We start from the raw sequence: 26,117 nt of genomic DNA, 5'->3' as shown, positions 1-26,117 counted from the left end.
AAATAAAGTAATCGATTTGCTCAATAAAAGTGTCTGCCAGTTTTATAGCCCATATTAAGCCCTTTATTCTGTTTGAGATTAAGAAAAATGGCTTACCGGTCCCCATGAGGGGAAATGACAGCCTTCCAGCATTACTCAGTCTTGTTAGAAATATGGCTAGTCATACCTTAAGCAGAAAAAGTCTGCTAACTGTTTCCCCCCAACTGAAGCTACTTCATCTCAACAGTCCTGTGTGGAAACAGCAACCGATTTTAGTTACTGTCTGCTAAAATCATCTTCCTCTTACAAACAGAATTCTTCATCTTTTTCTGTTTCAGAGTAAATAGTACATACCAGCACTATTTTAAAATAAACTCTTGATAGTAGAATAAAAAAACTACAACTAAACACCACATACTCTTAACCATCTCCGTGGAGATGTTGCCTGTGCAACGGCAAAGAGAATGACTGGGGTGGGCGGAGCCTAGGAGGGACTATATGGCCAGCTTTGCTGGGACTCTTTGCCATTTCCTGTTGGGGAAGAGATATTCCCACAAGTAAGGATGACGCCGTGGACCGGACACACCAATGTTGGAGAAATTATATTTAATTCCTATAAATAAAACAGGAAAAATATATTAGTGTCTCTAAGAAAATAAGTATGACACCGTAAACATCCCATTTCACATACGCCACCAATATCTCCTCAATATGAGTGAGATTAAATTAATATATTCCTACAACAGAAATAAATATTAGCGTCCTAATGAGTATGATACATAGAAACAAAAACATGTAACAAATGAAGCCCCTATACCTAAAAAATAGGAGAGGATATGTCAGACATTAGTACAGATATATGGAACCCCTGTATAAAGAGAACCGCTGTAAAAAGTAAAAAAACATTAATATGTTATATTATACACGTATCAAATAAAATAGTTCATACTAGGCAGTAGTAATAGATTCAATACCATACAGAAGGGAAAATAAGAAAACCTCAGATAAGGTTATAATGCTAAAAAAACAAACATATAAATTACTCAGAGTAATTCTAGAAAGGTAAGATAAATACCAATAATCACCACTAGATGGTAGTAGCCACAGGGATCTGAAAATTAAAATCATAGAAAAGATAGCACAGGTCTACCAAGATTAACAAACTATGTTATCTGAATAACTGTTCAAGAGAACCTAAGTCCTATAAAGAACTAAACATATAGAGAAAGCCACAAACTGTAACACAACACCTACACAGTCTACAACGGGCTACGCTGACCCTAGAGACAGCTAAACTAAAAACTAAGACCCAGCAAGAAGCAGTCAGTCAGTGTCTCTCTCTGTAACAAATAGTATATTTAACTAGCGTGACGTTTCGAGGTATTCACCCCTGAGGAACGTCACGCTAGTTAAATATACTATTTGTTTGACAAAACCAGAGAGTGCTTATTTCTTGCTAGTCTATTACCCCTATTTTTGCACCCTGGTGCACACACAATGCTACAATGTAAAGTAGTGAGTGTACAGTCTGTATAAGTGTAAATTTCCCCTCAAAATAACTCAACACAGCCATTAACCCCTTAACGACCGAGGACGTGCAGGGTACGTCCTCAAAAAAAAGTCAGTTAACGCCTGAGGACGTACCCTGCACGTCCTCAGTGTGGAAAGCAGCTGGAAGCGATCCTGCTCGCTTCCAGCTGCTTTCCGGTTATTGCAGTGATGCCTCGATATTGAGGCATCCTGCAATAACCATTTTTAGCCATCCGATGTAGAGAGAGCCACTCTGTGGCCCTCTCTGCACCGGACATTAACGGCTAAGTTTGTTGGTGGGTGGGAGCGCCAGTGTGGGAGGCGGGTGGCGGCCATCGATGGCCTGGATGATGCGGAGGTGGGCGGGATCGGGGGCGGGGATGCCCGGGGGCGCGCACGGACGCGCGCACGTGCACGCGGGAGGGAGCGGGTGGGAACAGCTGCACTACAGAAATATTTGAATTTGAAGTGGGGAAAAAGGGGGATATTATTTTTAATTTAGCTAGATCGGTATGGCTGGTGGGATGTTAGTCTGTGGGGGGGGAAGCTACACTACAGAAAAAAAAAAAAAAAAAAAATAATAAAACACTTTTTTTGATGCAAACTGGGTACTGGCAGACAGCTGCCAGTACCCAAGATGGCCCCCCAATAAGGCAGAGGGGGGGGTTAGAGAGCTGTTTTAGGGGGGATCTGGGAGGTTGGGGGCTAAGAGGGGATCCTACATAGCAGCATATGTACATATGCTCTTTTTTTTTTTTTAAATATTCAAAGATGCCTTTTATTTTAGTACTCGCAGACTTTCTGCCAGTACTTAAGATGGCGGGGACAATTGTGGGGTGGGGGAGGGAAGGGAGCTGTTTGGGAGGGATCAGGGGGTGTGATGTGTCAGATGGGAGGCTGATCTCTACACTAAAGCTAAAATTAACCCTGCAAACTCCCTACAAACTACCTAATTAACCCCTTCACTGCTGGGCATAATACACGTGTGGTGCGCAGCAGCATTTAGCGGCCTTCTAATTACCAAAAAGCAATGCCAAAGCCATATATGTCTGCTATTTCTAAAGAAAGGGGATCCCAGAGAAGCATTTACAACCATTTGTGCCATAATTGCACAAGCTGTTTGTAAATAATTTTAATTTTAACGTTTTTTTTAATTTGATCGCCTTTGGCGGTGAAATGGTGGCATGAAATATACCAAAATGGGCCTAGATCAATACTTGGGGTTGTCTACTACAATATACAACAGCTAAAATTAACCCTAGAAGCTCCCTACATACGCCCTAATTAACCCATTCTCTGCTGGGCATAATACACATGTGGTGCGCAGTGGCATTTAGCAGCCTTCTAATTACCAAAAAGCAACGCCAAAGCCATACATGTCTGCTATTTCTAAAGAAAGGGGATCCCAGAGAAGCATTTACAACCATTTATGCCATAATTGCACAAGTTGTTTGTAAATAATTTCAGTGAGAAACCTAAAGTTTGTGAAAAAATTTGTGAAAAAGTGAACAATTTTTTTTATTTGATCGCATTTGGCGGTGAAATGGTGGCATAAAATATGCCAAAATGGGTCTAGATCAATACTTTGGGATGTCTTCTAAATAAATATATATACATGTCAATGGATATTCAGGGATTCCTGAAAGATATCAGTGTCCCAATGTAACCAACGCTAATTTTGAAAAAAAGTGGTTTGGAAATAGCAAAGTGCTACTTGTATTTATTGCCTTATAACTTGCAAAAAAAGCAAAGAACATGTAAACATTGGGTATTTCTAAACTCAGGACAAAATTTATAAACTATTTAGCGTGGGTGTTTTTTGGTGGTTGTAGATGAGTAACATATTTTGGGGGTTAAAGTTAGAAAAAGTGTGTTTTTTTCCATTTTTTCATCATATTTTGTATTTTTTTTATAGCAAATTATAAGATATGATGAAAACAATGGTAGATTTTGAAAGTCCATTTAATGGCGAGAAAAATGGTATATAATATGTGTGGGTACAGTAAATGAGTAAGAGGAGAATTACAGCTAAACACAAACACCGCAAAAATGTAAAAATAGCCTTGGTCCCAAACAGACAGAAAATGGAAAAGTGCTGTGGTCATTAAGGGGTTAATGTCTAAACCGTTGCCAACAAAAGTGTGCACACCCCTAAGTGGAAATGGCCAAATTGGGCCCAAAGTGTCAATATTTTGTGTGGCCACCATTAGTTTACCAGAGCTTCACAGGTTGCCACTGGAGTCCTCTTCCACTCCTCCATGTCAACATCACGGAGCTGGTGGATGTTAGAGACCTTGTGCTCCCCCACCTTCCGGTTGAGGATGCCCCACAGATGCTCAATAGGGTTTAGGTCTGGAGACAGGCTTGGCCAATCCATCACCTTTACCCTCAGCTTCTTTTGCAAGGCAGTGGTCGTCTTGGGGGGGTGTTTGGGGTCGTTATGTTGGAATACTGCCCTGCGACCCCGTCTCCAAAGGGAGGGGATCATGCTCTGCTTCAGTACGGGGGATCATGCTCTGCTTCAGTATGGGGGGGGGGGGATCATGCTCTGCTTCAGTATGGGGGGGGGATCATGCTCTGCTTCAGTATGGGGGGGGGGATCATGCTCTGCTTCAGTATGGGGGGGGGATCATGCTCTGCTTCAGTATGGGGGGGGATCATGCTCTGCTTCAGTATGGGGGGGGGATCATGCTCTGCTTCAGTATGGGGGGGGGATCATGCTCTGCTTCAGTATGGGGGGGGGATCATGCTCTGCTTCAGTATGGGGGGGGGGATCATGCTCTGCTTCAGTATGGGGGGGGATCATGCTCTGCTTCAGGATGTCACAGTACATGTTGGCATTAATGGTTCCCTCAATTAACTGTAGTTCCCCAGTGCCGGCAGCAATCATACAGGCCCAGACCATGACACGCCCACCACCATGCTTGACTGTAGGCAAGACACACTTGTCTTTGTACTCCTCACCTGGTTGCCGCCATACACGCTTGACACCATCTGAACCAAATAAGTTTATGTTGGTCTCATCGGACCACAGGACATGGTTCCAGTAATCCATGTCCTTAGTCTGCTTGTCTTCAGCAAACTGTTTGCGGGCTTGCTTGTGCATCATCTTTAGAAGAGGCTTTCTTCTGGGACGACATCCATGCAGACCAATTTGATGCAGTGTGCGGTGTATGATCTGAGCACTGACAGGCTGATCCCCCACCCCTTCAACCTCTGCAGCAATGCTGGCAGCACTCATACATCTATTTCCCAAAGACAACCTCTGGATATCACGCTGAGCATGTGCACTCAACTTCTTTGGTTGACCATGGCTAGGTGAGTTCTGAGTGGAACCTGTCCTGTCAAACCGCTGTATGGTCTTGACCACCGTGCTGCAGCTCAGTTTCAGGGACTTGGCAATCTTCTTATAGCCTAGGCCATCTTTATGTAGAGCAAAAATTCTTTTTTTTCAGATCCTCAGAGAGTTCTTTGCCATGAGGTGCTATGTTGAAATTCCAGCAACTAGTATGAGAGAGAGTGAGAGCGATAACACCAAATTTAACACACCTGCTCCCCATTCACACCTGAGACCTTGTAACACTAACGAGTCACATGACACCAGGGAGGGAAAATGGCTAATTGGGCCCAATTTGGACATTTCTACTTAGGGGTGTACTCACTTTTGTTGCCAACGGTTTAGACCTTAATGGCTGTGTGATGAGTTATTTTGAGGGGACAGCAAATTTACACTGTTATACCGGCTGTACACTCACTACTTTACATTGTAGCAAAGGGTCATTTCTTCAGTGTTGTCGCATGAAAAGATATAATAAAATATATAATAAAATATTCACAAAAATGTGAGGAGTAGAAACAATGCAAGGTAGGGAACAGCAACAAACACCGGGCACGGAGCAAAGGGTCAGCCAACTCCTTGATGTGAAATATGAAAAAAAAAAAAAGTTTACTCCAGCCCAATGGATAAATCAGACCTTTATTGCTTCATGGTCTGAAGAAAACAAACAATAACGTTTCAGACCTCTCACAGGTATACACATAATGGCTACCTTTATACCTGAATCTAGGTATCAAGACACACCCACATTCTGTATGGTAATATATACACATACACATATATATATTTATTTATATATGAGACAGAGATATCTATCTCTTTCCCAGCAGCTTGCTAGCAGAGGGGACTGCAGTTTTAGCCTTTTTGGCAGCAGTGGGGTTAACTGCACCTGCTATGTATTTGAGCCGTTTCTCAGAGAACAGGAGATTGTGTGGGGGTTCCATAATGATTATATACCCTAAGTTTCAGACTGCAGACGTCCCTAGGGGGAAATATAAGTAAGTGGCTTTCCCTCCTCTTCATTTGCTTTAAGACTTCTAGATTGATCGGCTGCTACTGAGTTCAGAAAGTGAAAGTAAAAGAGCCATTTTACAAATGTGTGCTAAAAGCAACCACTAGATGGAGCTGGTTTGCAAGAAATCACACACAAATCAATGCAGTACAGCCGGGCTGGATCTTTTCTATCACTACCAACGTCAGCTTTCACTACAAAATCTCTAATATGTTTAACCCTCTTGTATGAGTTAATGGGAGGTTGGTAAAATTCCCTAATGTTAGGATTCGTTCTAACAAATACCAGTGTTTTCTTATTATCTTAGAGACATTTTCACTGTATTGATTATATTCTGAAGAAAAGATAAGTTGTTTTTTTGTTTTTTCTTTCTGATATTTAGGTTTTTTAGTCCCTATTCTTTCCTCTTTTACTGTCTGTTCACATTTCTCATTGACAGATAGGGGATAACCTTTATCAGAGAATCTTTTGGCCATTTGTTTCATTCTCTTCTCCTACAACTCTGAGTTGCTGACGTTGGTAGTGATAGAAAAGATCCAGTTAACTATTTAACAACTGCAAACAAGGGATCATACCCCTGTTTACATTGTGCTCAGTGCAACTCAATGATAAAGGGCAAAAATATTGCATAATCAATGACAAAAAAAAGAGGGAAATTAATGGCCCATTTACCTGTGACACTAGTTATGTTGTTTATATCTTGAAATGCCCATGTGTGTGAGACTATTAACCCCATCAAAGACAGAATAAGTGCACACAAATCTTCCATAAGGTGTAAGGATATGTCATTACCAGTCTCATCACATTTTGTAACAGCTGGGCATACTGTGAGCCAGTTAAGGTTTCAGGTAATAGCCCACATCCCTAAACAGAAGAGAGGAGGCAACAGAGAGCTGTTGCTTAAAAAGAAAGAAGTATGGTGGATACAAAACCTGAAAACCTTATATCCGAATGGGTTAAAGGGACACTGACCCCAATTTTTTTCTTTCGTGATACAGATAGAGCATGAAATTTTAAGCAACTTTCTAATTTACTTCTATTATCAAATTTTCTTCGTTCTCTTGCTATCTTTATTTGAAAAAGAAGGCATCTAGGCTTTTTTGTTCAGGACTCTGGACAGCACTTTTTTTATTGGTGGATGAATTTATCCACCAATCAATAAGAACAACCCAGGTTATTCACCAAAAATGGGCCGGCATCTAAACTTACATTCTTGCATTTCAAATAAAGATACCAAGAGAATGAAGAAAATTTGATAATAGGAGTAAATTAGAAAGTTGCTTAAAATTTCATGCTCTATCTGAATCACAAAAGAAAAAATGTGGGTTCAGTGTCCCTTTAAATAAGGATTATGATCTGCACTTGTTTTTATAATTGTTTTTAAGTTCCTGTGTGCTGTAATTTTTGAGCTGTAACTTTTGAGCTATATTTATTGTAAATATAAAGAATGAGTACAAAATGCTAGAATTAAGCAGTAGACATATAAGTGTTTTGAGAAAAATGTGTAAGAAAAATGTTTAAAGGGAAAAAAATGTTTGTTTGGAACCTGACCGGCTGGGGGTACCAACATTAATAGTGCTCAGGTAAATTTGTGAAATCAATTAAGCCACTCCTTACACACACAGGTGGTATATTAGGGAGGTGTTTTTTCTTAATGTATATCCTAATGTTGTTTCAATAAAGAAGAGGAATTCTTTTAAAATACCGTGCTGTCGCCATTGCTTATTCTTTGAATTATGTATGGGAGGATGGCAAGGCCTCCATGGTGAACGTGCACTTGAATGGTAAATCTGTGAAAATGTATACCCATTGAGAGGTTCAAGAGAAAAGTGCTGTACTTGAGATAGATATATCTATCTAAAAAAAGAGCACTCTCACCACAACAGCAAACGCCAGGGTGCCAACGGTTAAATATAATAGATAAGAGGCGGCACTCACTGGTCTTTCCAAAGTGTACTTTAATAAAACAAAGTGACGTTTCGGGGACACACTCTGAGGAAGGGGAGTGTGTCCCTGAAACGTCACTTTGTTATATTAAAGTACACTTTGGAAAGACCAGTGAGTGCCGCCTCTTATCTAATATATATATATATATATATATATATATATATATATATATATATATATATATATATATATATATATTGTGTATGTGTATTGGACATTAAGAAACATGTACATTAAGATTCTGTAGTCTTAAATACATTTTTTTTATTAAAAAAATTAAGGTGTTATAGCGATCCCCCCCCCCCCCCCCCCAATTTCGCCCAGCCCTAGGCTGGAGTAACCTTTTCTTTAATACAAGAATGTGTGTGGGGATATTTCACAAGAATAAATCCGGCTACAAAAATATCCGAACGGCAAGAGTAGCCACCTACTTCCCGCATTCGGAAATTCACAAAGGATCCAAATGCACATCCCTAGTAAATGTGTCGCATAGAACACATTATACATCAGTAGCGGCACACAGCCATCAGTACAGTTTATATAACACATCACATACATCAGTAGCGGCACACAGCCATCAGTACAGTTTATATAACGCGTCACATACATCAGTAGCGGCACACAGCCATCAGTACAGTTTATATAACACATCACATACATCAGTAGCGGCACACAGCCATCAGTACAGTTTATATAACACATCACATACATCAGTAGCGGCACACAGTCATCAGTACAGTTTATATAACACATCACATACATCAGCAGCGGCACACAGTCATCAGTACAGTTTATATAGCACATCACATACATCAGTAGCGGCACACAGCCATCAGTACAGTTTATATAACACATACATCAGTAGCGGCACACAGCCATCAGTACAGTTTATATAACACGTCACATACATCAGTAGCGGCACACAGTCATCAGTACAGTTTATATAGCACATCACATACATCAGTAGCGGCACACAGTCATCAGTACAGTTTATATAACACATACATCAGTAGCGGCACACAGCCATCAGTACAGTTTATATAACACATCACATACATCAGTAGCGGCACACAGCCATCAGTACAGTTTATATAACACATCACATACATCAGTAGCGGCACACAGTCATCAGTACAGTTTATATAACACGTCACATACATCAGTAGCGGCACACAGCCATCAGTACAGTTTATATAACGCGTCACATACATCAGTAGCGGCACACAGTCATCAGTACAGTTTATATAACACATCACATACATCAGTAGCGGCACACAGCCATCAGTACAGTTTATATAACACATACATCAGTAGCGGCACACAGCCATCAGTACAGTTTATATAACACGTCACATACATCAGTAGCGGCACACAGTCATCAGTACAGTTTATATAGCACATCACATACATCAGTAGCGGCACACAGTCATCAGTACAGTTTATATAACACATACATCAGTAGCGGCACACAGCCATCAGTACAGTTTATATAACACATCACATACATCAGTAGCGGCACACAGCCATCAGTACAGTTTATATAACACATCACATACATCAGTAGCGGCACACAGCCATCAGTACAGTTTATATAACGCGTCACATACATCAGTAGCGGCACACAGCCATCAGTACAGTTTATATAACGCGTCACATACATCAGTAGCGGCACACAGTCATCAGTACAGTTTATATAACACATCACATACATCAGTAGCGGCACACAGCCATCAGTACAGTTTATATAACACATCACATACATCAGTAGCGGCACACAGTCATCAGTACAGTTTATATAACACATACATCAGTAGCGGCACACAGCCATCAGTACAGTTTATATAACACGTCACATACATCAGCAGCGGCACACAGCCATCAGTACAGTTTATATAACACATACATCAGTAGCGGCACACAGCCATCAGTACAGTTTATATAACACATCACATACATCAGTAGCGGCACACAGTCATCAGTACAGTTTATATAACACATACATCAGTAGCGGCACACAGCCATCAGTACAGTTTATATAACACATCACATACATCAGTAGCGGCACACAGCCATCAGTACAGTTTATATAACACATCACATACATCAGTAGCGGCACACAGCCATCAGTACAGTTTATATAACACATCACATACATCAGTAGCGGCACACAGCCATCAGTACAGTTTATATAACACATCACATACATCAGTAGCGGCACACAGTCATCAGTACAGTTTATATAACACATCACATACATCAGTAGCGGCACACAGCCATCAGTACAGTTTATATAACGCGTCACATACATCAGTAGCGGCACACAGCCATCAGTACAGTTTATAGAACACATCACATACATCAGCAGCGGCACACAGCCATCAGTACAGTTTATATAACACATCACATACATCAGTAGCGGCACACAGCCATCAGTACAGTTTATATAACACATCACATACATCAGCAGCGGCACACAGCCATCAGTACAGTTTAAATAACACATCACATACATCAGCAGCGGCACACAGCCATCAGTACAGTTTATATAACACATCACATACATCAGCAGCGGCACACAGCCATCAGTACAGTTTAAATAACACATCACATACATCAGTAGCGGCACACAGCCATCAGTACAGTTTATATAACACATCACATACATCAGTAGCGGCACACAGCCATCAGTACAGTTTATATAGCACATCACATACATCAGTAGCGGCACACAGCCATCAGTACAGTTTTTATAACACATCACATACATCAGTAGCGGCACACAGCCATCAGTACAGTTTATATAGCACATCACATACATCAGTAGCGGCACACAGCCATCAGTACAGTTTATATAACACATCACATACATCAGTAGCGGCACACAGCCATCAGTACAGTTTATATAACACATCACATACATCAGTAGCGGCACACAGCCATCAGTACAGTTTATAGAACACATCACATACATCAGTAGCGGCACACAGCCATCAGTACAGTTTATATAACACATCACATACATCAGTAGCGGCACACAGCCATCAGTACAGTTTATATAACGCATCACATACATCAGTAGCGGCACACAGCCATCAGTACAGTTTATATAACACGTCACATACATCAGTAGCGGCACACAGTCATCAGTACAGTTTATATAACACGTCACATACATCAGTAGCGGCACACAGTCATCAGTACAGTTTATATAACACGTCACATACATCAGTAGCGGCACACAGTCATCAGTACAGTTTATATAACACATACATCAGTAGCGGCACACAGCCATCAGTACAGTTTATATAACACGTCACATACATCAGTAGCGGCACACAGTCATCAGTACAGTTTATATAACACATACATCAGTAGCGGCACACAGCCATCAGTACAGTTTATATAACACGTCACATACATCAGTAGCGGCACACAGTCATCAGTACAGTTTATATAACACATACATCAGTAGCGGCACACAGCCATCAGTACAGTTTATATAACACATCACATACATCAGTAGCGGCACACAGTCATCAGTACGGTTTTTAAACCCATGTCTCACACAGCACCACTTACCCGATCTGTTTTGAACACGTAGTACCAGAAGAACAGTGGTCCCACTCCCCATATAAGGCCAAGCAGAGATGTTTTAGGGGTGGGTCTAAAGTTGGGATAGATGTTACGATTCCGCGCGTACATCCAACGGGTTAAAGCTGGGTCTTCCTAAATCAGACAAGGACAACAAAGATCATTCAAAATCTCTTTATTACAATAAGCAAATATTTCTAATAAAGAATTTCACTTATAGTAATAATCCTCCTGTTATACACTCAAATTGGAATCTGTAGAGTAGAAAGAATGTATTAAATATATTCCCTTCTTCTTAGGTTTTATCACCATTCTGTCTTCCCTCCTTACTGTATACTAACCCTGCTTCTCTAGGTACCAGACTATAAACAGCATTTGTGTAAAAACTGTGCTAGTCCCATTTTCCCTAAAGAGGCCAAAAGGCTAATTCTGTAACCCAGGCTTTCTTCAAATCACTTGCCTGAACCACATATTGGATTTGAAAAATTCTGAACACCTGGTTACAGAACCTGCTTTTTTACCTCTCTATGGATCATGGTGCAAGCACTTTTTATACCAAAGAAAGCGGTGTTTAACGTCCCTTTAATGTCACAAAGCTGATGATACTCTACCTCTGCACTCTCACAAATCCTGTAGTCTCTCTCCTGAGTGTCACTAGCAGTATTCTATGCCCTTCATAATTCACCAGCAGTTCTTTCTCCGCATTCATGTTTTCCTCATCTCAGTAATTCCCTAAAAATCTTTAGCCACCAAGGCCCTCCCCCCTTACACCAAATCACCTGTAAATGCCTCTCTGTTTAAAGGGACAGCCAACTCAAAAATGTTTGTGTAAAAGGTAGATAATCCCTTTATTACCCATTCCCAAGTTTTCCACAGCCAACAGTTATATTAATATACTTTTTTCCTCTGATTACCTTGTATCTAAGACTATTTTGACACATCCCTGATCACACAACCATTTATTTATTATATATTGACTTACATTTTAGCCAATACATACAGTGTCAGCCACAACTCCACGGGAGAGAGCACAATGTTATCTATATAGCCCACATTAAATTGCAGCCTTGTTGTGAAAAGCTAATAAAAAAAGCATGTGATAAGAGGCTGCCTGTAGTGGCTTAGATTCCAACACATAAGAATGTCAGCACTCCGGGATAGATGCACGTCACCAACAGGACCTCTGCTCACAGGTCCAGCACAATAACAGAGAACAGTCAGGAAGGTGACAGCATAAATCTAATATTTATTAGATAAGACAAATAACGGGATATCCCTTATTCATGCCAGGCATGAATAAGGGATAACATCCCGAAACGTTGCCCGTTATTTGTCTTATCTAATAAATATTAGATTTATGCTGTCACCTTCCTGACTGTTCTCTGTAGTGGCTTAGAAACAGGCAGGAATTTAGAGAATTAAATGTTATAAAATATATTAATATAACAATGTTGGTTGTGCAAATCTGGGTAATAGGTAGTAAAGGCGTTCTCTATCTTTTTAAACTATAACAATTTTGAAACGGACTCTCCCTTTAAGTTTTCCTAAACCTGCCAAGTCTCCACCAAACACAAAAGCCGCCCCTGCTGTGTCATTGAATAACCGTACAGGTTTACTCAATAAAAATCAGGACTCAAGAGCATTCTACTATCTGTGTGAAAGAGCAGCATTTAAACATGTTGCTTTTTTCGAGGTTGAAAAGGTAAAGTTTAAGTTGCTTAAATTTAAAATGAACCTAAACATAGCAGCAAAAAACTGTGCACTTCCTACTAACACTCATTGGTTGAAATACTTCCTGTTAATACTAACCGGCTGATGGGCACTTCCTCCTACTAACACTCATTGGCTGAAACACTTCCTGTTAATACTAACCGGCTGATGGGCACTTCCTCCTACTAACACTCATTGGTTGAAATACTTCCTGTTAATACTAACCGGCTGATGGGCACTTCCTCCTACTAACACTCATTGGCTGAAATACTTCCTGTTAATACTAACCGGCTGATGGGCACTTCCTCCTACTAACACTCCTTGGCTGAAACACTTCCTGTTAATACTAACCGGCTGATGGGCACTTCCTCCTACTAACACCCCTTGGCTGAAACACTTCCTGTTAATACTAACCGGCTGATGGGCACTTCCTCCTACTAACACTCCTTGGCTGAAACACTTCCTGTTAATACTAACCGGCTGATGGGCACTTCCTCCTACTAACACCCCTTGGCTGAAACACTTCCTGTTAATACTAACCGGCTGATGGGCACTTCCTCCTACTAACACTCCTTGGCTGAAACACTTCCTGTTAATACTAACCGGCTGATGGGCACTTCCTCCTACTAACACCCCTTGGCTGAAACACTTCCTGTTAATACTAACCGGCTGATGGGCACTTCCTCCTACTAACACCCCTTGGCTGAAACACTTCCTGTTAATACTAACCGGCTGATGGGCACTTCCTCCTACTAACACCCCTTGGCTGAAACACTTCCTGTTAATACTAACCGGCTGATGGGCACTTCCTCCTACTAACACCCCTTGGCTGAAATGCTTCCTGTTAATACTAACCGGCTGATGGGCACTTCCTCCTACTAACACCCCTTGGCTGAAACACTTCCTGTTAATACTAACCGGCTGATGGGCACTTCCTCCTACTAACACTCATTGGCTGAAATACTTCCTGTTAATACTAACTGGCTGATGGGCACTTCCTCCTAATAACACCCCTTGGCTGAAATGCTTCCTGTTAATACTAACCGGCTCATGGGTACTTCCTCCTACTAACACCCCTTGGCTGAAATACTTCCTGTTAATACTAACCGGCTCATGGGTACTTCCTCCTACTAACACTCATTGGCTGAAACACTTCCTGTTAATACTGACCGGCTAATGGGTACTTCCTCCTACTAACACCCCTTGGCTGAAATACTTCCTGTTAATACTAACCGGCTGATGGGTACTTCCTCCTACTAACACTCATTGGCTGAAACACTTCCTGTTAATACTGACCGGCTAATGGGTACTTCCTCCTACTAACACCCCTTGGCTGAAATACTTCCTGTTAATACTAACCGGCTGATGGGTACTTCCTCCTACTAACACTCACTGGCTGAAATACTTCCTGTTAATACTGACCAGCTAATGGGTATTTCCTCCTACTAAAATTCATTGGCTGAAATACTTCCTGTTAATACTGACCGGCTAATGGGTACTTCCTCCTACTAACACCCCTTGGCTGAAATACTTCCTGTTAATACTAACCGGCTGATGGGTACTTCCTCCTACTAACACTCACTGGCTGAAATACTTCCTGTTAATACTGACCAGCTAATGGGTATTTCCTCCTACTAAAATTCCTTGGCTGAAATACTTTCTGTTAATACTAACCGGCTGATGGGTACTTCCTCCTACTAACACTCATTGGCTGAAACACTTCCTGTTAATACTAACCGGCTCATGGGTACTTCCTCCTACTAACACTCATTGGCTAAAATGTACAAATGCTCAGTAATAAGAACAGATACTTCTGTATTAGTTTAAATTTAATATTTACTGGATATTTAAGGCTAAAATATATATATATATATATATATATATATATATATATATATATATATATATATATATATATATATATATATATATATATATATATATATCAGTATTTAAATGCTTCTTGTTCAAGTGGATAATCCTTTGATCTTCACGTGCAATTATTGCCACTTTCTGAAATGTGGTCATACCATTTTAAACAACTTTCCAATTTACTTCTATTATCAAATTTGCTTTGTTCAATTAGTATCCTTTGTTGAAGGCTAAATCTAGGCAGGCTGATAGGAGCTTAGGAGTGTGCATGTGTCTATAGCAGTAGTGTTTGTAACTATGTATAACATTGCTATAACCAATGCTGCAAACAGCTGCCAGATGGCTAAGGCACGTGCACACTTCTGCGCTCACTTAGTATCACTCTTTAACAAAGAATACCAAGAGAACAAAGCAAAATTGATAATAGAAGTACATTGGAAATTTGTTTAAAATGACATGCTCTATCCAATCAGCTTAAAGGGACAGTCTACTCCAGAATTGTTATTGTTTAAAAAGATAGATAATCTCTTTATTACCCATTGCCCAGTTTTGCAGAACCAACACGGTTATAGAAATATACCTTTTATCTCTGATTACCTTGTATCTAAGCCTTTGCAGACTGCCCCCTTATCTCAGTTCTTTTGACAGACTTGAATTTAACCAATCAGTGACCTCTTATTTGCAACTCCAAGGGCGTTGTCAGTGTTATCTGTATGGCACACATAAACTAACGCCCTCCAGCAGTGAAATAATAATTGAAATAAGGGGTGGCCTTCAAGGTCTTAAAAATTAGCATATGAGCCTACCTAGGTTTAACTTTCAACAAAGAATACTAAAAGAACAAAGCAAATTTGATTTGACTAGACTTTCCCTGTAAGTTTAATTTTAAAGAACATTATACACCTCTTGCCTTGCCACAAAGAAAAATCTGTAACCTGGGTTGTCACAATGCTGCAAATTGCCTAAATCAACTATTTGCTTTGCAGGTTACAGATTCTGCTTTTTGGCCTAAGGAGTATGGAGCAAACACAAAGTTTATACAAAAGCAAACGAGTTTTGATGTCCTTTGTAATGACTTTAAAAGTGATATTAAACAAAAAACTGACACATATATATATCCACACACACACACACAGGTAGCCCTCAGTTTACGCCAGGGTTAGGTTCCGGGAGGAATGGTTGTAAATCGAAACCGTTGCAAATTGAAACCCAGTTTATAATGCAAGTCAATGGGAAGTGAGGGAGTTAGGTTCCAGGCCCCTCTCAAAATTGTCATAAGTAACACTTAATACATTATTTGTAAAGCTTTGAAATGAAGACTTTAAATGCTAAACAGCATTATAAACCTAATAATATAGATTGTATCATCAAACTAAGTTTAATGAACAAAAACATTTGCTAAACATCACCTATTAAAATTACACAACAGATTGCATCATCATACTAAGTTTAATGAACAAAAACGTTTTTCTGCAAACAGTTCTCTGCATTGTTAGCATGTTAGATAATATTGGGTCTGCACCTATTCTATGCATTTCAATCTGCAGTGATTAATAATCAGTTAGGCACCCTCACCTCAAGCAGCTGGACAGGAAGATAATAGGGAAGTGCCTGATAAATTTTGGTCGATAGATCGGGTCTGATCTGTGTACAAAGATCAATTTAAGGCTGTAAAGTTGCATAACTTTGCTGCAAAACAAGCCAACAGCTCCACCTACTGGCTATTTTAATTAGTGCATTCCTTTCCAAAAGCTTTTCAATAGCAGTCACATGACTGGAAGAAAAAAAAGGTTGTTATACTGAAACAGCGCACACCGAGGGCCGTGTGTGTGTGTGTGGTGGTGTGTGTGTATATATATATATATATATATTTTTTTTTATTACTGGCATTAGCTACTAATCTCTGTTACTTTGAATTTCAAATTAGCAGACTTTTTTGAAAAATTTGAAAGTCTCTTTATTTCCCTGCCAACACATGACAACCATAAGCCAATCACAGACTCATATGTAAACTATATGGCCATCTGACAATCAAATGTATATGAACTTGTTGGAAATAATCTTCCAAAATCATGGGCAATAATATGGATATGGCCCCTCCTTTGCAGCCACCATTCTTTAGGAAGGGCTTTCCACATAATTTGTAGTGTGGGATTTTGTGCCAAAAGAGCATTTGTGGGTTCAGGCACCGACGCTGGACCAGAAGGTCTGGCTAAAAATCCTAAAGGTGTTCAATGGGGTTGAGGTCATGTTCTTCCACACCATACTCATCAAAACATGTCTTCATAAGCCTTGCTTTGTGTACTGGGGCACAGTCATGCCGGAACAAGAAAGGGCCTTCCCCAACTTGTGGCAACAAAATTGGAAATACCCACTTGTCTAAAATGTCTTTATATCCTGTAGCATTAAAATGACTCTTCAATGGAAGGGGCCTAGCACAAACCCTGACAAACGGCTGCAGATATTATCCCTCAACCACCACCAAACTTTACAGTAGGTAGGGTCCTCCTGGTACCTAACACAGCGTGATTCATCACTCCAGAGAACACATTTCCAATGCTCCAGAGTCCAATAGCGCCTGCTTTACACCACTTCAGGTGACACTTAGCATTGTGCATGTGAGGCTTTTGTACAGCTGCTCGGCCATGAAAACCCATTTCATGATGCTCCCGACACAGTTTTGGTGCCAATGTTGCTTCCAGAAGCAGTTTGAAACTCTGTAGTGAGTGATGCAACAGACTGTAAGCATTTTATACATGGTACTTGCTTCAGCATTCGGCAGCCTACGGTTTACCACTTCGTGGCTGGGCTGTTGTTGCTCCTAGACACTTCTGCTTTATAATAACAGCATTTACAGTTGATCGGGACAGATATAGTAGGGCAAAAATTTCACAAACTTGAAGATGGGTGCAATTGGAACATGCAATTGCAAATATCACACACTTAGGCAGACTGTGTTGGAGCTCAGAAAGACTAACGAATAGATTAACAAATAGTTCTCCACTGACAACTGAGACGTTTGCTGTATGGGATCATATACTCTCTAAAATCATGATGGTCTCATCGAAACCATCCCCCCTTATGTCCCTTATAGAGAATGTTCAATTTACAATCAGAGACATTCCCTTAATAAACACAATAGACACAAATATTTGAGACCTAACAATTCATATGCCGACTTCTGGGGAGCAACTCTTATCTCAAGCAGATCTTTTGGACAGAGGATATTCTCACTTTCACAACTGGTTCAATTACCACAGAGTCTATAGATTTATCTCACAACATCCACAAACGTAGAAACATGATCAGACCCCTAACAAACTTTGAGTCTCTATGCACACGCACCCCGCCAATCACACATACTCTATCAATGATTTATAAAATCTTAACTACAAAACCGCCTGGATATGTTCCAGAATACTTTGAAAGATGGGAAAATGACTTGGGAGTTATTATTCTCCCCCAAACATGCATAGATATTTGCCAGAACATTCTTAGAACATCAATCTCATTATCAATGGTCGAAATTAATTTAAAAATTCTAAACAGATGGTATCTAACATCTAAGAAAATACATAGGTTATTTCAGCATCGATCTGAACATTGTTGGAGATGTGGACATAGGGGTAGTGGTCTAGCTCACATGTTATGGTGGTGTAATTCTATCCAAACTCTCTGGAGAGAAATCATAGCAGAAATAGAATCAATCCTAGAAATTCAATTTCCTTTAGACCCCTTGATTTGGCTGTTGTGTAAACCCCCCAAAATAAGACATAAACCTCACAAACATTTATTCAATATACTGTCAAATAGTGTTAAGTTCTTAATAGTAAAGAACTGGAAAAGTAAAATGGCCCCAACTCTCGACATGTGGTCACTCAAAGTTTCAGAATTTCTGGAACTGGAAGAATATCGTTATATTAAAAATAATAAGATGGATGTGTATGGGGAAATGATGGCCACTTGGGAATCTTATATTAAGCGAGACAACCCATAAGCTAGCTAATCCATCACTATAGTATTTAGATATAGCTTTGATCCCGACGGCTGGATGCGTCATGAACTGAATTAGGCATTGGAGCAAACCCCTATACTTTCTTTCCTCCTCTACTCTCAAACTCTTTTCCTTCTCTTTTTCCTTCTTACCCTCATATATTCTTCATATTATATGTAAATAAACATAAAAGGGGATTTTTATATATTCTATGTTTTTGGAAAAATTGTACTGACTTTGTTGTTTCATAAAGGAGCTGCGTCTCCCAACTATATTGTAAATCATTCTTTGCTTTTTCAAATAAAGTCGGTATTAAAAAAAAAAATTCACAAACTTGACTCGTGGTAAAGGTGACATCCACATTTAAAGTCACTGAGCTGCTTCACTAAGACAAATTGTACTGACTAAGTTTGTCTATGGAGATTTCATGGCCATGTACTGGTTTTATGCCACTGTTAGCAATGGGTGTGGCTGAAACACATGAACGTAATAATTAGAGGTGTCATCATACTTTTGAACATAAAATATACTGTGAGTGATACAGTAGGAGCTGGTGCCTCAAAGTGTGCACAATTTGATAACTGAATTAAATTGGCACGCTCTATCTGAATCATGAAGGTTTGTGACTGCCTTGTCCATACAATATTGCTACAAGATTTCAGACTTCTACACTGCGTTGTCTTTAAACAATATTATAACAAAGTTTCACTTCCTTTCGCGCCTTTAGATCTCCCCCAAAGTCACTGTCTCTCTCGCCTCTAGATCTCTCCCTCCCCCAAAGTCACTGTCTCTTTCACCACTAGATCTGTAGACTCCTGTGTCATCTCTCTCACCTCTATGGGCCTGATGATAAATGATTTTTCTGCTTGGAAACTATAGTGCAGACTTCACAGGGGCTGAACTCACTGAATGCTATAAGAAAAAGGGTAGAACCTGGAAATCCCAGAGAGATGCCTTCCATACAGCTGTCCTCTCAGATGAGATGATCTGAACTAATTCTCCAGCACTGATCTCAGCAGATTTTTGCTATACTTCTCTAAAGGGGCATTCCCTGCATTTCTGTATGTGAAATATAGCACTACTTAACATAAGAGTTTTGTTAGATTTACATTTTGTGCTTTATATTACTTTACACCAGTGCTCGACAAACCCAGGAGTCTGGGAGCCACTGGCTCCTAGAACTTTACCCCTGGCTCCTAACTTGTTGCGTTCTTCTCCATATATCTATATACAAATCCAACTATCTGGCTCCTAAAAATATGCCTGGCTCCTAATTTGTAAACATATTTGTCAAGCACTGCTTTACACTTCAGATTGGGTCCTTTAAGTTTTATTACATTTTAGCTTTGCACTTTCTTTTTTAATGCATTAAGATTATGTATACAGCAGTATGCTTTAAAATTTTGTTATTTTAACAAATTATGTTTGCATATTTCTGTGTATTTTACAAATTACATTGCACTTTGTATTTGCTCCATTGTAAAATAATTGACTGCTTCAGGAAGTGGGAGGGACAGGAGAGCTCCCAGGGTATGTATGAAGCTCTCTCAAAATTGTCATGAAATGCTGTGAGCATTTTAAACAAGCTCATCTCAATGATTTATCTCACCAGCTGTATGCAGGTGAATTCACGTGACAATACACTTAATTTACTGACAGAAAGTAATATATACTAAACTACTGGCAAAAGCACGTTAAATTGTAGTGAACACATTTCAGTTTAACTCCTTCAAGACGGACCCATCCGTCCAATTTCTGATGTAAACTTCAAAGAAAAATCAAGCACATGCATTGCTAGGCATTCAAAAAAGATATAGTAACTAGCGCCTAGATGGAATACATAAAGAGTCCCTAACAGATTCTGAGTTAATGACGGTGATGAAGTATAGGAGCGCCAAAGGTTAAAGTATTAAACAGGTTAAAAAGAAAATGGCAGTGCAAAATATGACCAAATAAATTATATAACCCAATAAAACAAAGTAACAAATGAACTTGATCGGTGAATCAAATGATTATAAAAACGTAGGAATTTATTATGAAATAAAATTACAAAATGATCAAAAAACTACTGATATAAGTGTGAAAAATCACATATAAAAAAAATAATTAAAAAATGTATAATAGGACGTTGGTCCACACTGGGATCAACCCAGGGGGACAGATAAATACCAGATAGATATAAAATATCTATAAATATGACATCAAAGGGTAGAGGAATTACACAATATGATGTATCAAATACCACTTTGATAAATAGCAGAAAAAAGGACTTAACTAATGATAACAAATAAAATGGCAAAAATGATATAAAAAGAATCAATGAAGGATACACATGGGTATAACTAGCCCAAATTAAGGTCTAGGAATCTGTGTATAAATAGTGGAGGGGGGTTTGGACCATATATGAAATGTGTAAATAAATGTGCAAATTACAGCACAACAGTGAAGTGGACAATAATAAAATAACAGTTGATAAGTGCTAATCATAAACAGTTAATAAACTGGGTGCTAATTGATTAATAAACACATAAATACAAAGAATTCAACAACAAGAATTCGACAACCACACCTTTAGAAAAAATAAGCAGATTAAAAAGTCTTTTATAATGGTTTAGAAACATCCATGGGCCAACAAAATAAGTCCTATTGTGTGTGACAAGAAATGGAGTCCCAATATGTGAAGCGGAGACGGAAAGGATCCTGATCCAAGGTTATCCTATGTTTGTAGTATCCTGATAAGGTGATCACCTAAATAAAAGACAAAAAAAGAAAAAAACTATACAAACTACGTCTGCGGGGGGGTCTATTAGTGTATAACTCACCCAAACAGACGATCCTGGAAGAATAGATAGTCTCACAAATCCCTTACGGACAAAAGTCTATGCATTTCAGCCCTGTGCAAGGTCCTTTCTCAAGACATTGACATTGTCTTGAGAAAGGCCCTTGTACAGGGCTGAAATGCGTAGACATTTTAATTAATTTTAAATAGACAAATACAAACTGAAATGTAATTTGTAAAATATACACATAAATATAAAAAGTATGAGCCTAATTTATTATTAAAGGGACAGTTGTTTTAAAAGATAGATAATCCTTTTATTACCCGTTCCCCAGTTTTGCACAGCCACCACGGTTATATTAATATACTTTTAGCTCTGTGATTACCTTGTATCTAAGCATCTTCTGACAGCCCCCTGATCACTTGACATTTTATTTATTATCTATTGACTTTCATTTTAGCCAATTACAGGGAGTGCAGAATTATTAGGCAAATGAGTATTTTGACCACATCATCCTCTTTATGCATGTTGTCTTACTCCAAGCTGTATAGGCTCGAAAGCCTACTACCAATTAAGCATATTAGGTGATGTGCATCTCTGTAATGAGAAGGGGTGTGGTCTAATGACATCAACACCCTATATCAGGTGTGCATAATTATTAGGCAACTTCCTTTCCTTTGGCAAAATGGGTCAAAAGAAGGACTTGGCAGGCTCAGAAAAGTCAAAAATAGTGAGATATCTTGCAGAGGGATGCAGCACTCTTAAAATTGCAAAGCTTCTGAAGCGTGATCATCGAACAATCAAGCGTTTCATTCAAAATAGTCAACAGGGTCGCAAGAAGCGTGTGGAAAAACCAAGGCGCAAAATAACTGCCCATGAACTGAGAAAAGTCAAGCGTGCAGCTGCCAAGATGCCACTTGCCACCAGTTTGGCCATATTTCAGAGCTGCAACATCACTGGAGTGCCCAAAAGCACAAGGTGTGCAATACTCAGAGACATGGCCAAGGTAAGAAAGGCTGAAAGACGACCACCACTGAACAAGACACACAAGCTGAAACGTCAAGACTGGGCCAAGAAATATCTCAAGACTGATTTTTCTAAGGTTTTATGGACTGATGAAATGAGAGTGAGTCTTGATGGGCCAGATGGATGGGCCCGTGGCTGGATTGGTAAAGGGCAGAGAGCTCCAGTCCGACTCAGATGCCAGCAAGGTGGAGGTGGAGTACTGGTTTGGGCTGGTATCATCAAAGATGAGCTTGTGGGGCCTTTTCGGGTTGAGGATGGAGTCAAGCTCAACTCCCAGTCCTACTGCCAGTTTCTGGAAGACACCTTCTTCAAGCAGTGGTACAGGAAGAAGTCTGCATCCTTCAAGAAAAACATGATTTTCATGCAGGACAATGCTCCATCACACGCGTCCAAGTACTCCACAGCGTGGCTGGCAAGAAAGGGTATAAAAGAAGAAAATCTAATGACATGGCCTCCTTGTTCACCTGATCTGAACCCCATTGAGAACCTGTGGTCCATCATCAAATGTGAGATTTACAAGGAGGGAAAACAGTACACCTCTCTGAACAGTGTCTGGGAGGCTGTGGTTGCTGCTGCACGCAATGTTGATGGTGAACAGATCAAAACACTGACAGAATCCATGGATGGCAGGCTTTTGAGTGTCCTTGCAAAGAAAGGTGGCTATATTGGTCACTGATTTGTTTTTGAATGTCAGAAATGTATATTTGTGAATGTTGAGATGTTATATTGGTTTCACTGGTAAAAATAAATATTTGAAATGGGTATATATTTGTTTTTTGTTAAGTTGCCTAATAATTATGCACAGTAATAGTCACCTGCACACACAGATACCCCCCTAAAATAGCTAAAACTAAAAACAAACTAAAAACTACTTCCAAAAATATTCAGCTTTGATATTAATGAGTTTTTTGGGTTCATTGAGAACATGGTTGTTGTTCAATAATAAAATTAATCCTCAAAAATACAACTTGCCTAATAATTCTGCACTCCCTGTAGTGCAGTGTCTGCCACAATTCACAGGCGTGCTCAAAATGTTATCTATATGGGTTACAGGAACTAGCTCTCCCCTGTTGTGAACAGCAAATACAAAAGCATATGATTAGAGGCGGTCTTCAAGGGCTTAGAAATTATCCTATGAGCCTTCCTAGGTTTAGCTTTCAACTAAGAATACCAAAAGAACAAAGCAAAATTGTTGATAAAAGTAAATTGGAAAGTTGAATAAAACTGCATGCCTTATTTGAAACATGAAAGTTTTTTTTGGACTTGACTGTCCCTTTAAAGTTACACAGAAGCTGTCAAAGCATAATCGGAATTTGTAAAATCAAAATCCTAAATACACTGCTATATACAGAATCTATATGCATTGAAATACAAAATAGAAAGTGAAAAGTTTAAATGTAATAAAACTTAAAAGGCAAAACCTGAAGTGTAAAGTAATAATAATAATAATAATTCACTTATTCTCACATCTATATCCCCCGTCACCAATTCTGTCACACCTCTTGATCTCTACCCATCAGGGTCAATATTAACAGTTCCCTAGTATAAAAGTCTTTCACCCTAAGATCTTTGCCACTGTCAGAAATTATGTTGGGGTGATTGAGCTGTAGCAAGTATTGTCCCAGTAAAGGAGGGTGGAAACAATAAGTTACACACGTTATTGCCCACTGGTGTCACTGTTACTGCCCTTGTCATTGTCACTCACCACCAGAGTCATCTTGTTGGGGTCCTTGATCTAAAGAAGGTATTGTCCTGGTAATGGGTAGGGGGTGAGATAAGTAAGTTATTATTAGTTATTTGTAGAGTGACAACAGATTCTGTATCACTATAAACAGAGGTATGGTATGCAAGGTAACATTTATGTGGATTAAGTGGGTAGAGGGGCCATACCAGGAGTTGCATTGTTGTAGTCAGCTCTTATGAAGGTGATCTGCAAACAGCAGGGTTCATAAGCTTACATGCTAAGGACGCTCAAGGGCATAAAGGAGGAGGGGAACTGAGGTTAGGAAAGGTTAGTCAGTGTCACTCCCAGAGCTTTTCTATTGGGCAACTGAGCTGCAGTAGGTATTGTCCAGATACAGGAGGGGGTCACCGTTATTGTTCCTGTTGGTGTCAATCACCACCATTGTTTTCTTATTGAGCTGCAGTAGGTACTGCCACCGAGAAGGGAGGGGATCACTCCGTTACACATATTACTACCCGGTGGGTGGTTACGGAATTAGAAATATTACTGCTTAGGGGGGACACTGCTATTGCCCCTGTCATTGTCACCACTAGTGTTCTTGTTGGGGTCACTAAGCTGAAGTAGGTACTGCCAACGGGAAGGGGGGAATCATTCCGTTACACATATTACTACCCAGGGGAGGAGGAGGAGGTTACAGAGTTACACATATTACTACCCGGGGGAGGAGGAGGAGGTTACAGAGTTACACATATTACTACCCGGGGGAGGAGGAGGAGGAGGTTACAGAGTTACACATATTACTACCCGGAGGAGGAGGTTACAGTGTTACACATATTACTACCCGGAGGAGGAGGTTACAGAGTTACACATATTACTACCCGGGGGAGGAGGAGGTTACAGAGTTACACATATTACTACCCGGGGGAGGAGGAGGTTACAGAGTTACACATATTACTACCCGGGGGAGGAGGAGGTTACAGAGTTACACATATTACTACCCGGGGGAGGAGGAGGTTACAGAGTTACACATATTACTACCCGGAGGAGGAGGTTACAGAGTTACACATATTACTACCCGGAGGAGGAGGTTACAGAGTTACACATATTACTACCCGGAGGAGGAGGTTACAGAGTTACACATATTACTACCCGGAGGAGGAGGTTACAGAGTTACACATATTACTACCCGGAGGAGGAGGTTACAGAGTTACACATATTACTACCCGGAGGAGGAGGTTACAGAGTTACACATATTACTACCCGGAGGAGGAGGAGGTTACAGAGTTACACATATTACTACCCGGGGGAGGAGGAGGAGGTTACAGAGTTACACATATTACTACCCGGGGGAGGAGGAGGTTACAGAGTTACACATATTACTACCCGGGGGAGGAGGAGGTTACAGAGTTACACATATTACTACCCGGGGGAGGAGGAGGAGGTTACAGAGTTACACATATTACTACCCGGGGGAGGAGGAGGTTACAGAGTTACACATATTACTACCCGGGGGAGGTTACAGAGTTACACATATTACTACCCAGGGGAGGAGGAGGTTACAGAGTTACACATATTACTACCCAGGGGAGGAGGAGGTTACAGAGTTACACATATTACTACCCAGGGGAGGAGGAGGTTACAGAGTTACACATATT

General features: G+C 40.0%; 1 protein-coding gene across 1 annotated transcript in view; it reads right to left on the bottom strand.

Annotated features, from left to right (window-relative positions):
* Positions 1-26,117, bottom strand: part of LOC128652833 (NADH dehydrogenase [ubiquinone] 1 beta subcomplex subunit 4) — a 47,521-nt gene that overhangs the window by 18,670 nt on the left and 2,734 nt on the right. The window contains exon 2 of the mRNA XM_053705797.1: positions 11,385-11,531. Within this exon, the coding sequence (XP_053561772.1) occupies positions 11,385-11,531 (147 nt within the window). The remainder of the gene's footprint in view (positions 1-11,384; positions 11,532-26,117) is intronic.

This window comes from Bombina bombina, chromosome 3 (genome assembly GCF_027579735.1).
Source record: "Bombina bombina isolate aBomBom1 chromosome 3, aBomBom1.pri, whole genome shotgun sequence".
Taxonomy (NCBI): domain Eukaryota; kingdom Metazoa; phylum Chordata; class Amphibia; order Anura; family Bombinatoridae; genus Bombina; species Bombina bombina.
This window is presented reverse-complemented; position numbering and strand designations above follow the sequence as displayed.